The sequence below is a fragment of the Nannospalax galili genome, unplaced genomic scaffold (assembly GCF_000622305.1).
Source record: "Nannospalax galili isolate Female #2095 unplaced genomic scaffold, S.galili_v1.0 scaffold1009, whole genome shotgun sequence".
Taxonomy (NCBI): Eukaryota; Metazoa; Chordata; class Mammalia; order Rodentia; family Spalacidae; genus Nannospalax; species Nannospalax galili.
This window is the reverse complement of record NW_008360054.1, coordinates 1535960-1555803: the sequence shown is the minus strand read 5'-3', so window position 1 is coordinate 1555803 and position 19844 is coordinate 1535960. Positions and strand designations below refer to the sequence as shown.

Below are 19844 nucleotides of genomic sequence, written 5' to 3'. Positions count from 1 at the left end.
CCCAAAGGGTAAGTTTTGCCAGAGTAGGATGGCAGAACCAACCACGTGGATGAAGATCAGCCTACCTGCCACCCGGACTGTGACCCTGGGCTCCTCCACAGTGATATGGAGAGAACTGCCAGGACCTGAGTTCCCAGGGTAACTCAGTCTTCAGCTGCCAGGCCCAGTTTGTTACCAAGCGGTTCCTGTGGAGTTTGGAGGGAAGGGGCTGGCCTACCTTGAGGAGGAAGAGACAGTCAACCTTCCAGTGTCCTCTGAGTTCACAGTGGGGACATGATCCCAGTGGTGGTGGAGAGGGGCAGGCTTTGGCCCAGTCTCTGATGTTGATACACCTGAAGCAGGGTCCTGGTGGCTGTCATTGTGACCTCAGAGTCTTTGTAGAACCCCAGAGGCTGCAGCAAGTAGGTGGGCACTTTTGGGATCCCAAGCTGTTCTAAGGTCAGTTGCTGATCCTCCCCACCATTAAAAACTTTAAATGCCATTTCCAGCAGGTCTCCCTGGGGGTCTGAGGCCTCTTCTCACATCTCTTGGTCTTATTATGACTATCTGGGGTAGACTGAGCTATGCAGTGGGAGTTGAGAACCAGAATGCCTTTGGGAGAGTTAGGATCTAAGCAGGTATGCTCAAAGAGTGTCTCAGTCAAGCAGCCCAGAAACTTTGCTGGGTTTTCAGTGGAGCCCGGGTAATGGTGCACAGTTTGTCAAACATTAACCACCTTGTCTTTTTGGTTGTGAGCCTGGGTCTTTAACGGCTGCGCCAGCTACCTTGCCCCTGTGGTGGGTGGCGCACGCCTTTAATCCCAGTACTTGGGAGGCAGAGGCAGGCGGATCTCTGTGAGTTCAAGGCCAGTCTGGTCTACATAGTGAGTTCCAGGACAGCTGGGGCTACAGGTTGACCCTGTCTCAAAAAAGACAAAAAAAAAATTAACTACCTTGTGAGCAGCCACCTGGAAGCCTGCCAGGACAACCATCTAGTCCCTTGCTTACCAGGGGAAGGAGGTTGAGGTCACCAGCAGTGGGAATAGGAACCTGTTTTATCTGATTAGGATCATCCCTAGGGCCTTCCACTCCCATAAGGTAGGTAGGTCTATAACAGCAGGGGCCTGAACAGCAACCCAGACACATTCTCATTCATTAGGGGTTAAAGTAGTGCATGCCAGGTAAGACCAGAGGTTTGGGTAAGGAAGTTAAATTCTTTAGTGTCACTAACTGGATCAGTGGAGAAGGAACACAAGTGCTGTTCAGTTTGGGAAAGATGAAACATAGTAAAAGGGATATGAATGTGAATGGTTATTTCTGCCTCCCCTCACTTCACACAGAGGGAGAAGTCTGCAAGAGTGCCCATGGATATGACCTAGTACGTTGGGCAGTGGGGAGAGGAGGAGGAAGACAGGGATGGAGCAGGCAGGTCAGCGGGAGCGGGGACCTGAGCTGGAGTTGGAGGGGCTGAGGCTGTGGGCAGATCCAAGTCCTCAATGGTGAGAGTCAAGGGCAGACTGGTAAGGTGGGGGACTGGGCTTCAGTAGAATCTAGTGGGTGTGGCACGCGGTACCGAGGAAGAGATAATATCAGAGGGCAAAGAAAGCTTGGATATAGGGCACCTGAGACCACTTTCCCATGCCATGGCAGAAACGGTCAAATTCAGCCGATTTATACTGTGGCCAAGCCGTATTACAGTAAGAAATTAAACAGCTAGGCTTACTATCGCCTTGAAGTCCCAGAGGTTGCAAATTCTTAAGGAGACAGGTCAGAGGAGTGATGGGGAAACCAGGAAAGAGGAAGAAAAATTGCAGTGACAAGGACAAAAGAAAAGCTACAGGAAGAAAGAGGCTAAGCAAGGGCCTGAGTCAGCAAGCAGCCTTTATCTGTATTTTCTACTTTGACGTCCCTAAAAAGTGGACTGTGACTGGGAGCCTAAAATGAAATAAATTCTTTCCTCCCCTAGTTGCTTTTGGTCACTGTTTTATCACAGCAACAGAAATCAAACTGAATAGTCATCCTAGAATTCCCCCTAGGAAAATTCCACTCTCAAATGGCTCGGCCTTGGTTGCCATAGCACTTAGAGCAGAGAGCACGAAACTACCACTACAGCAAATAGGCACACTATTTCATCACATAAGCAAGACCATACCAGAGCTGACCAGATGGACACTCCACCCTCACACGTATCAGCCTCAGATGTATATCTTATTACCCACGGCAGCGGTCATGCAACCAATGCGTCTTTAGTTGTCGCCCCGTTTGAGTGCCAATTGTGTTGTGTAACTTTTTCGGTGGAGATGTAAACAAATGTTGATAGGGCACAAAAACCAGATCAAAGAAACAAGTCCTTTAATCCTAGCCCCGTGAACCAGGGCATTACTGGGAGTTACTTACACAAGTATGGGTGACTCAAAGGCAGCACCACCGCCAGAAAGCCTATCCTAGCATGAGTGATGGCTCAAGAAACTGCATTCTTGGGGTTGTCTGATTTATTGGTAGCTCTATCCACAAGTCTTTTTAGCAGTAATTATTTACTTCTTAACCTAGTGGATGGTCCCTAAAAATTCTGAGTCTTCCTGTTTTGTTAGCTTCACCTTTCCCAATGTCAAACAGTACACCCCGGTTCCCTCCAGGAGGGAAATTTCTGTTCAGAGGAAACAGCTACAGAACAAATGTGGAAAAATATGTTCCCAGAATGTACTCAACAGACGGACTAGTGTTGAGAGCATGGATTGTCTGCGTTCAAATCTGGAGTCTACTATTATTAGCCAAAGAACTCTGGCAAATGACCAATGTGTGTCATATCAACGTGTCATATTAGCTTCTTCATTGGTAAACTGTGGAAAATAACAGAAATACTGATGCTCATCCAGAGCACTCAAGTTACTTATAAGGCATTCCTGCTTGCAGAATCTCTGTGTTTGACTATTTATTACCAATGCATTATAATACTTTGCTATGTGAAATGTAGTTCTTACATATAAAGGAACTATTCACATGAAAACACCAAATTCTGTATGCACTTAGTTACAGCACTTCAAAATAAATTTTAAAATGACATAATTACAAAAATGTTAATCCATAATCATAATGTAAGACTACGATAGCCCTATCACAAAACTGTTTTAAAAGAAAAATGGTACATACCACAAAACAGACTGTGTTAATGTGCATATATTCTATATCAACATATAAGAAAATAAGCATTGTTCTCAAAAAAACATAGATATTATTTGACAAACTATAAGAAAATATGCATTGTTCTCAAAAAAACCATAGATATTATTTGACAAACTAATGGGTTTACCAGTTAGATACTGTATTCAGCTGGAACGTAACATCACCTCAACAACGAACAGTAAATTACTTTGGCTTCAACCAGTGAGGAGTTACAAATCTTAAGAGTAGGTGGTCCAGAGCTCCTAGAGCCAATCAGAGACTTTAAGGAACCTAAATCATTGTGAATTTTGTGTTCCACTGTTTCTCTCACCATGAAAAAAAGAACAAAACCAAACACAACTAAAAACACAACTAAAAATACAACTGTCATAGTCCAGATCTTGAAGTCACTTTTCAAGTGCAAACGGAACAGAAAATAGGTGAGAATAAATCAAGTTGTCCCTCCAGCCTCTCAAGTAACTTCTACCTAATTTTCATGGCCAGTCTGTTTGGGATTAAGGAAATTCTGGCAGATTAATATTGCTTACAGACTTTAAATAAATAGGACAAAATGGACAACGGTAGGCAAAAAGTACTTCTCACAGTAGGGCAGCCAGAGGAAAAGGGATCAGTATCATGAAATACCATATTCTGACAAAAATACTAACTTTGAAAAAAAGTATCACAAATAACACCCAATTTCCATTATGATAAAACATTCAGGAGCCATTCACAAATTCCTGAATATGTAAAAAGCTGTTTTTTATTTTTTCATTTTTTGAGATACAGCTTCCTTGTAACCCCAGCTGGCCTTGAACACATTATGTAGACCAGACTGGACTCAGTCTCATCAAGATCCACCCGCTTATGCCTTTCAAGTTCCGGGATTAAAAGCATGAACCACCATGCTCACAACAGAAATACTTTTAGAGAGCAAATTATTATTTCTTTGTAAATTTTTGAGACCAACTCTTTCTTTATAGGATGGGACTGAAATCACAATCCTCCTGCTTCAGCCTTCTGTGTCCTGGGACTAGGGGTGAATGCTATCAAAGACCAAATTATAATCACATTGCATTTTGCTTTGTTAAAAGCATGAACCACCATGCTCACAACAGAAATACTTTTAGAGAGCAAATTATTATTTCTTTGTAAATTTTTGAGACCAACTCTTTCTTTATAGGATGGGACTGAAATCACAATCCTCCTGCTTCAGCCTTCTGTGTCCTGGGACTAGGGGTGAATGCTATCAAAGACCAAATTATAATCACATTGCATTTTGCTTTGGAAATACTGGCTTAAAAGCTTTTTTTTTTTTTTCTTTGTTGTGCTATTTCTTTTTGTTTTATATCTTTTGTGCCATTTATTTTTGTTTTCTATCTTTTGCTCTTAAGTGATCCCACCTCCCATTTTTCTGTTTGGAAAACTTACTCAGGTTTTTTTTTTTTTTTCTTTTTTTTTTTTTTGAGGGAGAACAGATAACACACACACATTTACAAAAAAACAAAGGTTGAACGTCAATAAACTAGTAGTCCAATAACATGTTGGTAGATTTAACTCCATATTCATACTTTTCGTTCCCAATATAAATTACTACATAGTCACTCAGCTGAGAGCTGATGTTGAAGCATTTGCACAGACTCCTTTCCTTTCCTAAGATGTCTCTTTGTGTGCTTAAGAGAGGAATCACAGTAAATATTTTTCTTAACATCAGAGGCATCCTTGAAGGCTCTAATGTCTATGGCATTCAAGGGGGCTTAACGGAATACTTTCTCACATCTCTTTAAAAAAGGATTTGTCATTATCACCACAGACTGAGAACTTCACAATCTTATAGGTGATTATGTGAACAACTGTGCTGCACGGTTTTCTGAAATTCTTTCCTGAGTGGTCCTCAGTTCTGATTCCACACGTTACTGAAAGAACTGGCATCACTGAAGGCTTGCTAATCTGGATTCCATTTACCAAGTTTTCCCTAATAATTGATCTTTGGGGCACATTACAATGAGTGAACCAAAAACTTTATCACATAGATTTCTCTGCAGGGATTAATTTACTGAATGTTGTTTCATACTGATTAAAATGATGAAGGTCTACTGAAAGCGTCTCTTCATTAACTTCATGGCAAATTTTGCAGACAATTCACAATGAGCTGCCTCCCAGTCCTCTATCTTATGCAATTTTCTCCCACATTGTATTACAACTGGTCTATGACTGGTACAATAGAGACGTGAAAATACATCCTTCTGAGGCAAAGTCATTAAAAGAAACTACATTTTTTTCCACTGGCTTCCCTTGGATCACTTGCTTTTGGGGGCTGTGCCATATTGGGAAAATACTTAGTCCTATTAGAGGCCTACACAGTGAAGAACTGAAGGTCTCCTGTCAACAACCAGTATAAACTCCTAGGCACATGAGTGAGCCATCTTATAAGTGGTTCCTTCATCAGTAACAACTTGAGAAGACTGGAGCTCTGTCTAATGTCCTGAGTGTAGCCTTCTGAGAAATCCTTAGGAAGCACTACAGAGCTGCAAAAGTACTTAGTGACCTGTAAAGTGCGAGATAAACATTTCTTGTTTGAAGCCACAAGCTTTAGGAGATGATTTATTATACAGCAATAGATAATACGAACAAATGGTGTAAGTTCTCTCAAGTTATCTTAGGGACAGCAAGTGCCTTCCCATATATTTTCACAGTATTTTCTCAAGGTTAAGTCATATCCACCTGTTATGCATTCTTTTGTGCACAGAGAGGTAAGAGTTACTGGTGAAAGATTTTCCACAGTGGTTACATTCATAGGGTTTTTCTCCAGTGTGAGTCCTTAAGTGCTTCTTAACAGCTGAGAGATTATTAAAGGCTTTCCCACAGTCACTGCATTCATAGGGTTTTTCACCTGTATGTATTCTTTTATGCACAGTTAGAGAAAAGCTGCTGCTGAAGGACTTCCCACACTCATTACATTCATAAGGCTTCTCTCCTGTGTGCGTTCTTAAGTGCTGTGTTAGATATGAGCTCTTCCTGAAGGTTTTCCCACAATCATGGCACTCATATGGTTTTTCCCCAGTATGAATGCTATTATGTCCTGTGAGGGAGGATCTTGTACTGAAGGCCTTTCCACATTGAGTACATTCATGGTGATTCTCTCCCGTATGGATTCTCTTGTGGCTTTTCAGGTTACAGCTGGTACGGAAGACATGAAAACACTGGTTACATTCATAGGGCTTTTCCCCAGTGTGAATTCTTACATGAAGTCTGAGGGATGAGGGATCACTAAAAGCTTTCCCACAGTGATTGCATTCATATGGTTTCTCCCCGTTATGAATTCTCCTATGTATAGTAAGGTAAGATCTGCTGCTGAAGGATTTTCCACATTGACTACAGTCATAGGGTTTTTCTCCAGTATGAATCCTCTTGTGCTGAGTAAGGTTAGATTTTGTGCTGAAGACTTTAAAACACTGACTGCATTCATTGATTTTCATCCCACGATGACTTCTTTCCTGTTGATAACAAGTAAATGATAACTATAATTTATACTATTTTAAAATCTCATGCTATGATAAAATTCTTTCTCAGAAAAATCTATGATATGATAATTGGGGTTTTGGCTCCTTTCAGTGTTTACATGTAGCTCCCGTCTAGTTTGAACCCTTGGAACTCAAAAAAAGATAGATGCTTGGCTACAAGTTCTTATATTCAAGGAAAATTTTCTGATAAATTTAGGACCATTTATGTTTCAAAGAGCCAATATGTGATTCACATTTAATAAATATAATCTTGTAGGAACTCTCATTGAAGAAATATGTTTGAAGTTAGCTTAATCTTTTCTCTAAAATTATCATAGTTCACAGAATCTCTTCAGGAACATCATTTCCTCAACTTTTAATGACACTTTCCATAATGGCTAGCTGGGTTCTCTGTCTAACTTATGGAATTTTCCTACTATGGAAAATGAAAAACCATTACTTTAGGCCTTACCGTTTTTCCTCCTTCATCCTGTTCATTTCTAAAGATATGTTTTTTAGGAGTTAGCCATTTAACTTTAAGTATAGTCTCCAAATCTGAAACAAATTAAGAAGCAATAGATCAGTAGAGGAAAAAAATTGGTGACGTGCACAAATGAGTCAAGGAGGACTCTGAAAGGTCAGAATACTTGAGTAGACTAGAAATAAGGGTGAACTGGTTCTAGAAATTTTAGGTATTAAGTTAAAACAAAATTAGATTGAGACTGGTAAGAGACTCACAAAAGGGAATTATCAGCAATGGAAATTGTGACAAGTTTTCGGATTAAAAAAAAAATGTGTGAATGTTTGTGTACCTGCATGTGGGTATGTGTATGTATGTGCTGGTGCCAACAAAGAAAGGGGTTGCCTTCTCCTGGAGTTGGAATTACAGGTCCAACTATCTGGTCGTTAAGCTATCTGTTATGGGTGCTGGGAACTCAATCCACATCCTCTGCCAGTATAATATGCACTTGGCCTGGAGAGATGACTGAGTGGTTAAGAGCACTTGCTGTTCTTTCAGCAGACCCAGGTTCAGTTCCCAGCACCCACATGGTGGCTCACAGCTGCGTCTAACTCCAGTTCCAGAGGTTCTGATACCCTCTTCTGGTCTCTATGGGCACTGTGCATATGTGGTCTACTTATGCATTTGCAAGCAATTCATACATATAAAATAAAATTTTAAAATCTTAAAAACATACAAAAAGAATAGTATGCACTCTTCATCAAGCCATCTCTCCAGTCCATAACTTAAAATATAAAATGAAAAGAACTGCATCTTGGTTTCTCAACAAGACAAGGAATGAGATGATGAAAACAGAGTTCAAGAGAAAAGTGACAACAGAAGAGGAGCTCTTGCCAAATGTCCATGTCCATCTTCGTCAGAGATAAAGAGCACTTTAAGGTTTCCTGATTGCCAGCAATTACTTTAGTACTTCAAAGAACTGCTTCCCTAGCCACAGTTACTCCTCAGGACGGTTCATATCCACCTGGTGCTCACCTGGACAGATGCCTGGGAGAATTCCTCTCTCCTCTGTCATAGCCTTGTCTTCTTGTTCCAACTGGGATATTAGATTGGGTTTATCAACAAGGTGCCCTATTTTTGGAGAAAATATATATAATATAGGAAGACTTGTTTAAGGGATAAGCAACTCCATAAAACTAAAGCCAATACTTCAGAAGATGAAGGAATGATTTTAGGAGGAGTGGAATATTCTAAATTTCATTGCCTACAATAACTTTAACAAGGAACAAAAATGTAAGTATCCCTTCATCAATATTCTAAATAGTAATAATTTAAATCCAAAATGCCCATTCCTAAATTCAAACATATACTTCAAAGCCCCAAAAAATTTAACCATGAAGAATAAAAAGTTGGGGCAAGAAATTGATATTCATATCATACAGAAGACATCAGACAGACAGTTCCATGAAAATAGGGACTGTATCTGTCTTATTTACCACAGTGTTCCCAAATCCCTGACAGGATCTAAGGATATAAAGGTGCTTATGAAAGCCTTGAAAAATGTGACAATAAAAATAGCGGCTCACAGAACTCAAAAAGCTGACAGGACAGTAAATAAACTTGCAAAAACTGTGCCACTTTTCTGAATCTCTGAAACTTTAAGAGACTTATATACATTAGTTGAATGCTTAGTTATGGGAAACCAAAACAAAACAAAAATTGAAAAAAAAAAACAGTTGAACCTGAGTAAAAGAGTTTCAAGTTATTTTTAAGTGACTCACACCTATCCTTTCTTTATTTTCGTCATGTATTTGAAGAAGGCAGCAAACACTGTTATTCCTAGAGGGAACAGAACTGAACTTATTTGGTGTTTCCTTTTGACCTACAATGGGACTTCTTGCAGGACTGGCTCAAAGGACATCTCTTTATATGCTTAACTCTGAACTCTCAGAACTGATATGGATACATGAGACACACAATAAACACATTTAAAGGTCAATGTATTAGTACCAAAGACAAGATAAAACAGTACACACAAGCAAAATTAGCACTAACCAAAAAGCCTAGGCAGAAAAGGAGGGGGAAAGATGTGTGTGGGGAAGGGCATTGAAAAGATTTCTAATGTTCCCATACGCATATCCAGGTGAGAGCACACACAGAGAGAAGGCTTTAGAAGGCTAGCACTCTTGGTTCAACTCAGATTCTGCACAAACCACAAGTGAAGGTGAAGGCAGAAATGAAAGCTGCCCAGCTTAGTTTTAGTGTTTACATGTCCTTATGTATATATAAAGCCCATCTGAAGTGACTGAGGGACTTAAGTTCTTGGTTCTCGGCCTTCAAAGAAATATGTGACAAATTACTAATGACTACTAAGCTAAAAAGAAGGGACTACAATGGTAACAACTGATATACTAGAAAATTAGATTTGAAACATTAATAATAGTATATACAATGATAACATGGAACCATGACATATCCTGGAAACTGAAAAAATCTGATTCCAAAATTGCTGCACAAGTTGAGCAAACCTAATTTAAAACCTGAAATACTCCAAAACCAAAATCTGCTTAAATTTTTTTTATTCTTGTGAATTTCATACATGTATATAATGTAATAAAGTCATATTTCCCATTTTCCTCTTTAATTTTCCTCATATCACCCTCAAAAACTATCCCTACAAATTTTGTGTCCTTCTTAAAATAATCCACTAAGTCCAACCAGTCCTGTCCATATATGCACAGGTGTGGGACCTTCCCCTGGAGCATAGGGAGCCTACTAGGGGCCATATCTTCAAAAAAGAGTGATTCTCCCTTCCCCAGCAACTATCAACTGCCACTAGCTTCTCAGCAAGATGTGGGGTCTAGAAATCATCTATCTCCACCATGTAGGAATTTTGATTGACTTGATCTTGTACAAATTTGTTCAGGTAACCACTGCTGTGGTGAGTTCATGAGTACATGTCATGTCATGTCCAGAGGGCAACATTTCACAGCACACCTCTCCATCCTCCAGTTCTTACATTCTTTTCGCTTCCTCTTCTGTGATGTTCCCTGAGTCATGATGGTGGTAGGGTTAATACAGATATACCATTTACAGCTAAGCACTGAATTTCTTACTTTCAGCACTTTGATTGTTATGTATCTCTCCATTCATTGCTGCCCACTGCATAAAGAAACTTCTCTGACCAAGGCTGAGAGCAGCCCAGGTCTATGAGTATAAACATATTTAGAAGACACTCTGAAAGCATGAACATTTAGAAAAATAACATAGTATGTTTTACCCAGGACCTAGCATCTCCTCAGCCATGGGCTTTTACAGAATAATGCTGATATTTATTTATGTATTTTTTTTTTAAGTATTGGGCTTCAGCATGTTACACATTTGGGATATTCAGTCAGTAAAGTCTATTCAAATATTCTTAAAAATTCAAATCTGAAGTATTTCTGGTCCTAAGCAATTCAGATAATGCATAATTCTAAATTTCTAGTATATATCAAAATGATTATGAGGCAAGCAAGGAAACCAAAGTATGGCTTAGCTTAAGAAATTGGTAGAAACTGTCCCTGAGCAAGCCCAAACACTTACTAGAGGAAAAAAAGTCACTTAAAGTGTATTTAAAGACCCAAAGGAAAGCACACGAATTGAACTAAAAGAAATCAAAGAGGGTAACGTCATTACATCGAAAAATATCATAAAGTGACAGAAATTATTAAATAAAGAGTAAAAGTCAGAAATTTTAAGGTTGAGAAGAGGTGAAATTAAAAATACAGAGGAGATTCAACATCAGATCTGAGCAAGTAGAAGAATTTGTGATCATGAAGGACAACTGATATATTATCTAGTCTGAAGTATAGAAAAAGAACAAGGGGAAAACAGCAACAACAAAAACAAGCCTAAGAAAATCAGAAATAACTACAGTCTGTGAGAGACAATCGAATACAGCCAACACAGACACAATGCAGATGTAGAGCTGCAAGAAGAGGAAGAATACATGAAATAATGGCTGAAAATCTCCCCAAACCTGAAGAGACAAAAATGTACTAATCCAAGATGTTCAATAAACTCAAGCAGAATAGACACGGACAGAAACACATAATCAATCACCAAAAGACAAAGACAGTATCTTAAACGTAACAAGAGGAAGTAGGAATCTTTACATACAAAGGATTCTCAGGCAGGGTAACTGCCAGTTTCTCATCAGAAACCACAGAGGCATTGGGATGATATAGTTAAAGAGGTGAAAGAAAAAAATGTGAACCACTCCAACATTCAGGGGGCTGAAGCAGGAGGCTCATGAGTTCAAGGCATACCCAGGCTACACAGCAGTCTGAGGCTAACTTGAAATATATAGTATGACCTATCTACAAGAAAACAGGAGGAATGAAGACATTTCTGTATAGTACAGTCATCTGTCACTTCAGTACATCTACCCAAAACAATGCTAAAAGGCAAATAATCTAATCAGTAAGTAGGCACAAATTAACTGTATAATTTTCAAATGAAAAAGTATAAATGGCTGCTAAAGGAGATGAAAAAATGTTCCAACATCTGTTCCAAAAGATGTTCATTCATCAGAGGAATGAAAATTAAAGTACACTGAGATTCTATTTTATCCTGGTCAGAAAGGCTATACTCAAGAAAAAAGACTCAAAGTCAGCTTACTGCAACTATCTACATGTCTATATTTATCATTGTACTGTTCATAATAGGCAATGCATGATATTTAGTGTCTATTAATACATAAATAAAGAAAGAAATGTATGTATTCAGCCATAAAAGCAAAATTATATCATTTGTAGGAAAATGGACAGAACTGGACATCATCATGTTAAGTGCTATAAGCCAGACTCATGTAGGCAAGAATCACATTTTCTTTCATATTTGGAATCTAAGAGTGTAAAACTGACATAAAAGTAAATAGATACTTAGGATGTAGAAAGGGGAGGGCACGGTGGGGGAGGAGGTATGACAGGAGAACAAAGGACTGAGTAGCATCAAAGTATATTATATACATGACAGGAAATGGCATGGTGAAATCCACTACTTTGTTCAGTTAGTACATGGAAACTAAAACAAAACAAAACAAAACCACTAATAACAGCTTCACCAAACAATCATAACAATACTAGTAATGCTGAAGGGTGACTGTCAGGCTAGAACAAACAGAAAATAGATAATAACTACAATTTACACAAAGAACTACAGAACGCCAATAAAGCAAGTACTGAAGTAAACAAAGTCAATGACAGGCTGGAGAGATGGCTCAGTGGTGAAGAGCACTGATTGTTCTTGCAGAGGACCCGGGTTTGAATCCCAGCACCTACATGGTGGCTAACAGCCATCCATAATTCCAGTTCCAGGGGACCCGATGCCCTCTTCTGGCCTCCATGGGCACTGCACCACATAGGTACACTTACATACATGTAAGCAATACACTCATACACACAAAATAAAAATTAAATTTTTCTTAAAAATTCAATGACAAGGAACAAGTCAATTTTTGTTTGCAACTCCTTTTTTCCTACATGATTTAAAGTCAAATGCCAAAACTGGTTTATTACAAGGAACACACAATATACAAATTTATATAAATACGTAATTTATGAAGAAATGACTCGGGAAAGGGAAAGCCATTTATAGGCAAAGTGTTTTATACTAATGAAAATAAAATGATATTCATTAATACTAGGCCATTATAAATTAAATTATTAATCATAATCACCACAGCAACTAAGAAAGTAACTAAAAGAAAACTAAAAAGGAATGATAAAGAATCTAAATGGCTCATAAGAAATAACACAAAAGAAAACAATAATGAGGAAATGAAAAACAAAAATGATATGACATATAAAACATTATAGCAAAAGGTTACCAAATTATAAGTCAGCAGAAGTAGGACTCTGTCATAATTACCCTTGATGAAAATGGATTAGATGCCAATGAAGATAGAGTTTTATACACCGGACTTAGAATATAATTGAGTTACATGGGATCTATGAAACTTAATTTATTGCCAGACATGTATATGTTGAAAATGGAAAGCTAGAAAAAGGTATTTTAGACAAGCAGCCATGAAAGGAGAAAAGCTGTGGCTATACTAGTATCGGGCAAAATGGACTTCATGACAAAAATTACAGCAAGACATGTAGGTATTAGATACAACTATAAATGCAAGTATCTGACAGAGATCCATAACGTGAAGTAAAAACTGACAGAACTGCCAGGCATGTTAGGGCACACATTGTAACCCCGGCAGTTGGTAAGCAGAAGCAGAAGGATCATTGCAAGTTTGAAGCCAACCTGGCTGACAGAGAGACTACTAGGTGAGCAGGCTATACCAGGATGCTATCTCAAAAATGTGGGGGGAGGGGAAGAAGAACAGAATTCAAGACGAAAATAGAATTAGAATTCTATAATACTTGTTTGAGACTTCAAACCTCTTTCATTTATTTAATGTATTTATTTATTTTTGAAACAGGTTCTCCTTATAGCCCTAGCTGGCCTAGAACTCCCAATGTAGACTAGGCCAGCCTCAATTTCACAGAGATCTGCCCCTCTCTGCCTGGGATTAAAGGCATGAGCCACCACACCCAGTTTAAACATATCACTTTTAATAATAAATTAATTCCTTCTAATGAGAACAGCTTACCTTCTAATGTCAGTAAAGAAACAAAGGACTAGTCTGACAAAGCTCTTGCCCCATGACTGGGAGGAAAAGAACCTGGATAACGAGAGCCCATGTTAAATCCTGGTGGACATGGTGGCTTGCCTGTAAGCCAAATGCTTGGGAGTAAGAGAAGGAATCCCTAGAGCAGGCTGGCTAGTCAGACCAGCCAAATCAGTGAGCTCCAGGTGAGGGACCTTGCCTCAATACATAAGGTAGAAGGCAATCAAATAGACATTCAGAGTCAACCTGAGGCCCCCACATGCACCCACACACATGCATGCATATACACATCCACACACCACCTACACACACTGGAAATAGGTTACGAGCACATAAATAACCTCTGGGGATGGAACTGTGTTGCCTTATCCATGCGAGTGAACACTTTACCAGTGAACTGTATCCTAAACCTTGGTCATTTAAATTTGACAGGCCTTCCAAGACCATTTTATGGGAAAAGTAATTCACAGAGGCACTAAAATAACTGCATATACACAGGTAAAAGAATGAATGTGACCCTTCCTCTGCATCTTATGTCAAATTAATTCAAAGTGATCAATAATGTAAGAACTGAAACTTGAAAAAATTACTGAAAGAAAAGACGGGCAAATCTGTATAACATTGTATTTACTAATGTTTTTTAGGTATAATATCAAAAGCAACAGCAAAAGAGAGGGAGAGGGAGAGTTGGAGGGACCGGGGAAGGGGAGGGGGGAGAGAGAGAGAACATAGGTTAAGTTGGGCTTCATACAAATGAAAGCTTTTGTGTATCAAAGGATAATATTGAGAAAAATGAAAAGATATAAAATGGAGTTAATTACTTGCACACTATAATTTGAAAACATCTCTAGTATCTAAAATATCTAGCAAATTTTTCATAGTCTAATAAAAAGACAAATAACTCAATGGGCAAAGGAACTCAATGGATATTTTTTCATATTTAAAAAGTCAACAAGCAGAAGAAAAGATGCTCAATGTCATTAGTCATAAGGGAACTTCAAATCAACAGGGTATCTTTCACACCCATTAGAATGGTCATGATTAATATAAAGTGTTGAAGATGCATTAGTGGGAGTGTAAAATGTAGGAGATGCCATGGAAAAGTTGGGAGTTCATAAAAGAAACACAGAAATATCATGAGAATTGAAAGCAGATATTTAAACAAAATGTGTAAATATTCATAACATTATTCAAAATAGCCAAATTTTTTTAAAAATCTCCGCCTGTTAATCAACCAATGAATAAACAAAATTTGGTATGTCCATAATACCAGTTAGTCATTCAAAGAACGAAGCACTGAAATATACTACAACGTAGCTAAACCTTTCAAATATTCAATATGAAAGAAGTCAGACACAAAAGGCCATGTACTTTACGATTCCATACATATGAGATGTTCTGAACGGGTATATCAATAGAGACAGAAATCAGATTAATTTTAAGCAGTGGTAGTGTCTTAGCAAACTCCACATGTTCTCTCTCATCTGTCTCCTTAGTTTTGAATCTTTTGCTTTCTATGTTTAACCTGGGATACATGTGGAAACCAGGAAACTAGAAATGGATCACTCGGGGGTGGGCACCTTAAGGGCAGCAGCCAGGGGAGAAAGGAATAGTAAAATACAGGTAAAGACCCAATGACTTTATATCCATGTTCAGGTGCCAAGGATCTCAGAAAGTAACCAACTGTGACTAGTAATAATCAGATATATAGAGATTAGAGATGCATGTGCAAACATCTAAGTGTTAGTTGCAATAAAAATGAGTTTTTTGTATGATACAGTATATTTTAAAATGAAATGGAGATCTTTTTTAAAGGTTAAAACCTCATTTAATTTTACATCTTATAGGTTTTATACTGAGTACAATACTGTGTAACTGTATTAATTCAACTGCGAACCTAAAAATTTACAGCCAATTTTGAAAAGAGATGCATCTTTGCTCTGGAAACTATTATTGAATATGTCAATGCTGTTGTAATGAAATGCTTCTACTAATTATGCAGTTATCAAATATATAATAAAAAATACAGATAAAGATAAAATCAAAATAAAAGGGGAAACGGAAATGAAGTGTGGTGGAAGGCTTAACTAAATGAAGTGTGCATGAAAAGCAATATGGAAACCTTCTAACCCTAGGCAGGAATTTAATTAGATGGGAGAGTATAACACATGTGACATGAGAGGTATAACACAGAACTGTCCTCTGAATAGCAAGTTTCCCAAGCTTCGTTGCACCTGCTTGCTTAGGATCATCACAAACAAACCTGACTGCTGACTCTGCACAAAAGGAGGGGCCGGGAGACTCAGTCACACCTCCCAAACAACCAGTTGGTCTGAGTTACACAAGGGGGAAGGACTAAGAGTATCTAAGCTGGAAATCCAATAAATTCCGTAGTTTCGGAAGCTGTAGTTTGGAGAAATGAGACCTCAGTTTGTCAAAGGACAGCAGGAGGAGGGGTCTGAATGGTGTTTGTACCTCTCAGAAGGAATTTTAGCAACAAGAGAAGGAGGATGTACTTGGGGTAAAGATTTAAGTGGGGATAGAGCTATTGGAGAGAGGAGATGGTAGGGGGTGGGTTAGCCAAAACTAAGGATACAGAAGAAGGTTTATGGAAATCCACTAGTCTGTAAGTCAATTTAAAAAATATAATACATATATTAAAAGAGAGAGAGAGAGTTTGAAGAGAAGTACCCTGCATGGTGGATAATGTTGCTCCCAGAAGATATGAGTTATTAAATGAAAATATCAGTTACCTCCCTATGAGTTACTGGTCAGGAAGGCCCCAGAAACACCCAAAACAACGTGGGCTACTGTCATCTCTTGGCTAGACAGTAAGATGCTATTCTGAATTCTGAAAACATAACTCACTTGACTTGTAGCCCCAATTGGCCTGGAATTCACTATGTAGACCAATTTGGCCTTGATCTTGTACCAGTCTCTGTCTCCTGAGTGCAGAGATTAAAGGCATGCATCACCATGCCTGGCCTACCACTCATTTTGGGTACAGGACATAAAGAAATCAACCTTCAACTCACCAGGAAACTCTCCCTGCTAGCTAACTTACATAGTACCAGAAGATGCTACCTTGGCTGCTAGGGGAGAAAAGTCACCAATTGTCTTAACCCAGCACTGGACCCTTTGTGCTGCAAGATGTGCCCAATGGTACAATAGTGGCACGGTGGTTATGGGGTCACCAAGTGCTTTCTGATTAAGATAGGAGGCTTGCTTCACAGAAGTGACTTCATTCCTGGTCAATAACTCAGGACTAGGGAAAATCCTAAGCCCCAGCAGGGAGGAAAATCTACTGTTGCTTTGCTAAATAGCCGCTGTCAAACTGAATTCTAAATATTTATGTTTATACCCACAGATTTATGCTGCTCTCAGTTTTGGTCAGAGATGATTCTCTTTTGCTGTAAGTTAATACTGTGGCTCAAAACTGGACAAAATGCCAAGTATATGTAACTAAGTGCTCAGCTGTGGATGGGTCATCTATATTAACCTCCCACCACCCAAAGTTTAGGGAACTTTTTGGAAGAGGGGGCAGAAAGAATGTAAGAGTCATAAGATGGGGAAAACATCTGTGAAATCAATGGCTATTGCACATGTCAACTCACAACAACTATGGTTACTTGCACAAGATCGAGCCAGTGAAATTTTCAGGATGACTAGGGGAGAGGTTCCTGAGGAATCATCCCTATCAGAAGAGCTGCTGAGGGAGAGTCACTTTCTTTTGGATAAGCAGCAGTGGGTAGGTTGTGAATGCCTAAGAAGACTAAGAAGACAGCCACATACCCATGTCCATATAGGCAGCACTAACTGGACTCAGAGGGTTATTAACAAAAATCAAATAGAGGACATGAAGGTGGGAAAAGTGGGGGGCACTAGGTAGAGAGGTACTTCTAGATGGACTAATCAATATGCATTGTATATATGTACCAATATTTCAAAGAACAAACAATATGAAAAAGTTGTCCTAGTCTTTTTTCTAGGACTGTAAGCTGTAACAAAATATTTGCAGCTGGGCACTTTATAAGGAAAAGAGGATCACGATTCTTATAACCCTCTACCTGACTTACACATACCCACCCCCGCCTCCCAAGAGCTAACATGAATTTTCTGAGGATGATGTCTCTTGATCTTGCCACCTCCCAGCATATGCCAACACTTAAAGTTTCTACTTCAATACCCTTTCACAGGGTACCAAATTTCTAGCATCTGACCATTTGAGGGCCAAACTAGTACCAAACGATAACAGGGATAATGAAAATTTCTGAAATTACAATGCTGTACAACACTGTGACTCTATTAAGAGGCACGCAATCGTATATTTTAAAATGATTCAAATGTTGTATTATTCTGTAAATTTTGTATCAATAAAGATGTTGGAGCCCTTTGCTTCCTGGGCTGCACAGCCTCCAGTGTCCTGGTGCCAGCACCTTCACTGAGTAAGTCCAGTACACCCACTGCACCTTAACTCCCCCAGCCTCTTTCACCCCCACAGCTCCCCCACCGCGTCTCTCCTCCTAGCCTGGTAACAGGCCCATTTCTTGTCTTGGCACCCCAGACACCAGAGCTAACCTCTCGGCCCAGAGCCACCACTGCTTCCTGATCTTTGCATCCAGACCAACCCAGCTTCTCCCTGGGGTCCCCAGAGGCCTCAGGGCCTCTTCCCACCCACACCTCCCTTTGCATCCCTGAGTGGCACAGCAACAAGTTTCCTGAGACCAGCATCTTTCCTGGGCCCTACTCCTAGGCCAGCCCAGCCCCCAAATTCCTGAGGGCAGCATCTTTCCTGGAGGGACCCAGACCTTAGGAGAAAGCCTGAAAACATCTGACCCTCACCTGAATTGGGCCTTTGTGGGAACTCCTGAAGACAAAAGTAATTAGTCCACTTCAATATAAAATCAAAAGAGAGAATCTGAAGCCTAGACCAACCACCTTTTCATGACCAATAAGTAAACCACAAAGGCATATAAAGTTTACAAACTTTACAATTTAAACTCAACAAAGGAAGGCTTGAGTCTCATACAAGAATCAGAAAATATGAAAGAAATTCACGTCAAAGTCACAGAGAAAAAATAATAACATGAAAAACCAAAATAATATATCCCCACCAAGTACCATTAGGCCTCTAGAGGAGTACAATGAGAACTCCCTAGAGATAACACAGGACATGGAACTCAAAAGAACAATTATAAACATGATAAAAGAATTCCATGAATTTAAAGAACACACAAAGAAATCAAAGACCGAAGGAAGACAGGGATAAACTTCTGAATGAATTCAGAAAAGAGCTAGAAATATTGAAGAATACTCAAAGTGAAATGAAGAAGTGAAACACTCAGTAAGGCAATTAGAAATGACGGGAGAACGCCTCACCAACAGGATTAATGAAATGAAAACAGAGTAGAGTATCAAGACTGGAAGACAAAGTGGACGAATTAGACTGCTCAAGCAAAGATTATGAAAAATTTAAGAAAACACAAGAATGGAATATCTAAGAATTGTGTGACACCATAAAAAAAACAGACTTACAAATCATAGGCTTACAAGGAGGAGAAGAATCTCAAGATAATGGTATGGAACAGATGTTCAACAGGATTGTAGAAGAAAATTCCCAAAATTAAAAACAGACATGCCCATACAAATACAAGAAGCATATAGAACACCAAATAGACAGGATCAGAAAAGAAACTCTCACCACACATCATAGTAAAAACATGAAACACACAGAACAAAGACAATACTGAAAGCTGCAAAAGAAAAACAACAAGTCACATACAAAGGAAAACCCATCAGGATTACAGATGACTTATCAATGCAAACTATGAAAGCCAGAAAAGCCTGGACCAAGGCATTTCCAGTTCTACATGACAATAGATGTCAGCCCAGAATACTATTCGCAGTAAAAATGTCTATTATAGTTGGGGAAGGGGGAAACTCTTCCAAGACATGAATAGCCAGAATGTGTCCACAAAATAGCACTTCAAAGAATACTTGAAGCAATACAGAGAACAGAGAGAGAAACAACTATACCCTAGGGGAAACCAAAAATAATAAACAAAGATGTAATC

The 19844-nt window shown here is 39.0% G+C and overlaps 1 protein-coding gene across 2 annotated transcripts in view; it reads right to left on the bottom strand.

The window, feature by feature from the left end:
- Window positions 1-4583: 4583 nt before the first annotated feature.
- The window catches only part of Znf558 (zinc finger protein 558), a 25402-nt gene continuing 10141 nt past the window's right edge, over window positions 4584-19844 (bottom strand). For both annotated transcript variants that reach the window (XM_029559175.1, XM_008824150.3), the window contains 3 exons: window positions 8139-8234; window positions 7116-7198; window positions 4584-6637 (listed from right to left, as the gene is read on the bottom strand). In XM_029559175.1, the coding sequence (XP_029415035.1) occupies window positions 5855-6637; window positions 7116-7198; window positions 8139-8234 (962 nt within the window). In that variant the 3' untranslated portion in view covers window positions 4584-5854. The remainder of the gene's footprint in view (window positions 6638-7115; window positions 7199-8138; window positions 8235-19844) is intronic.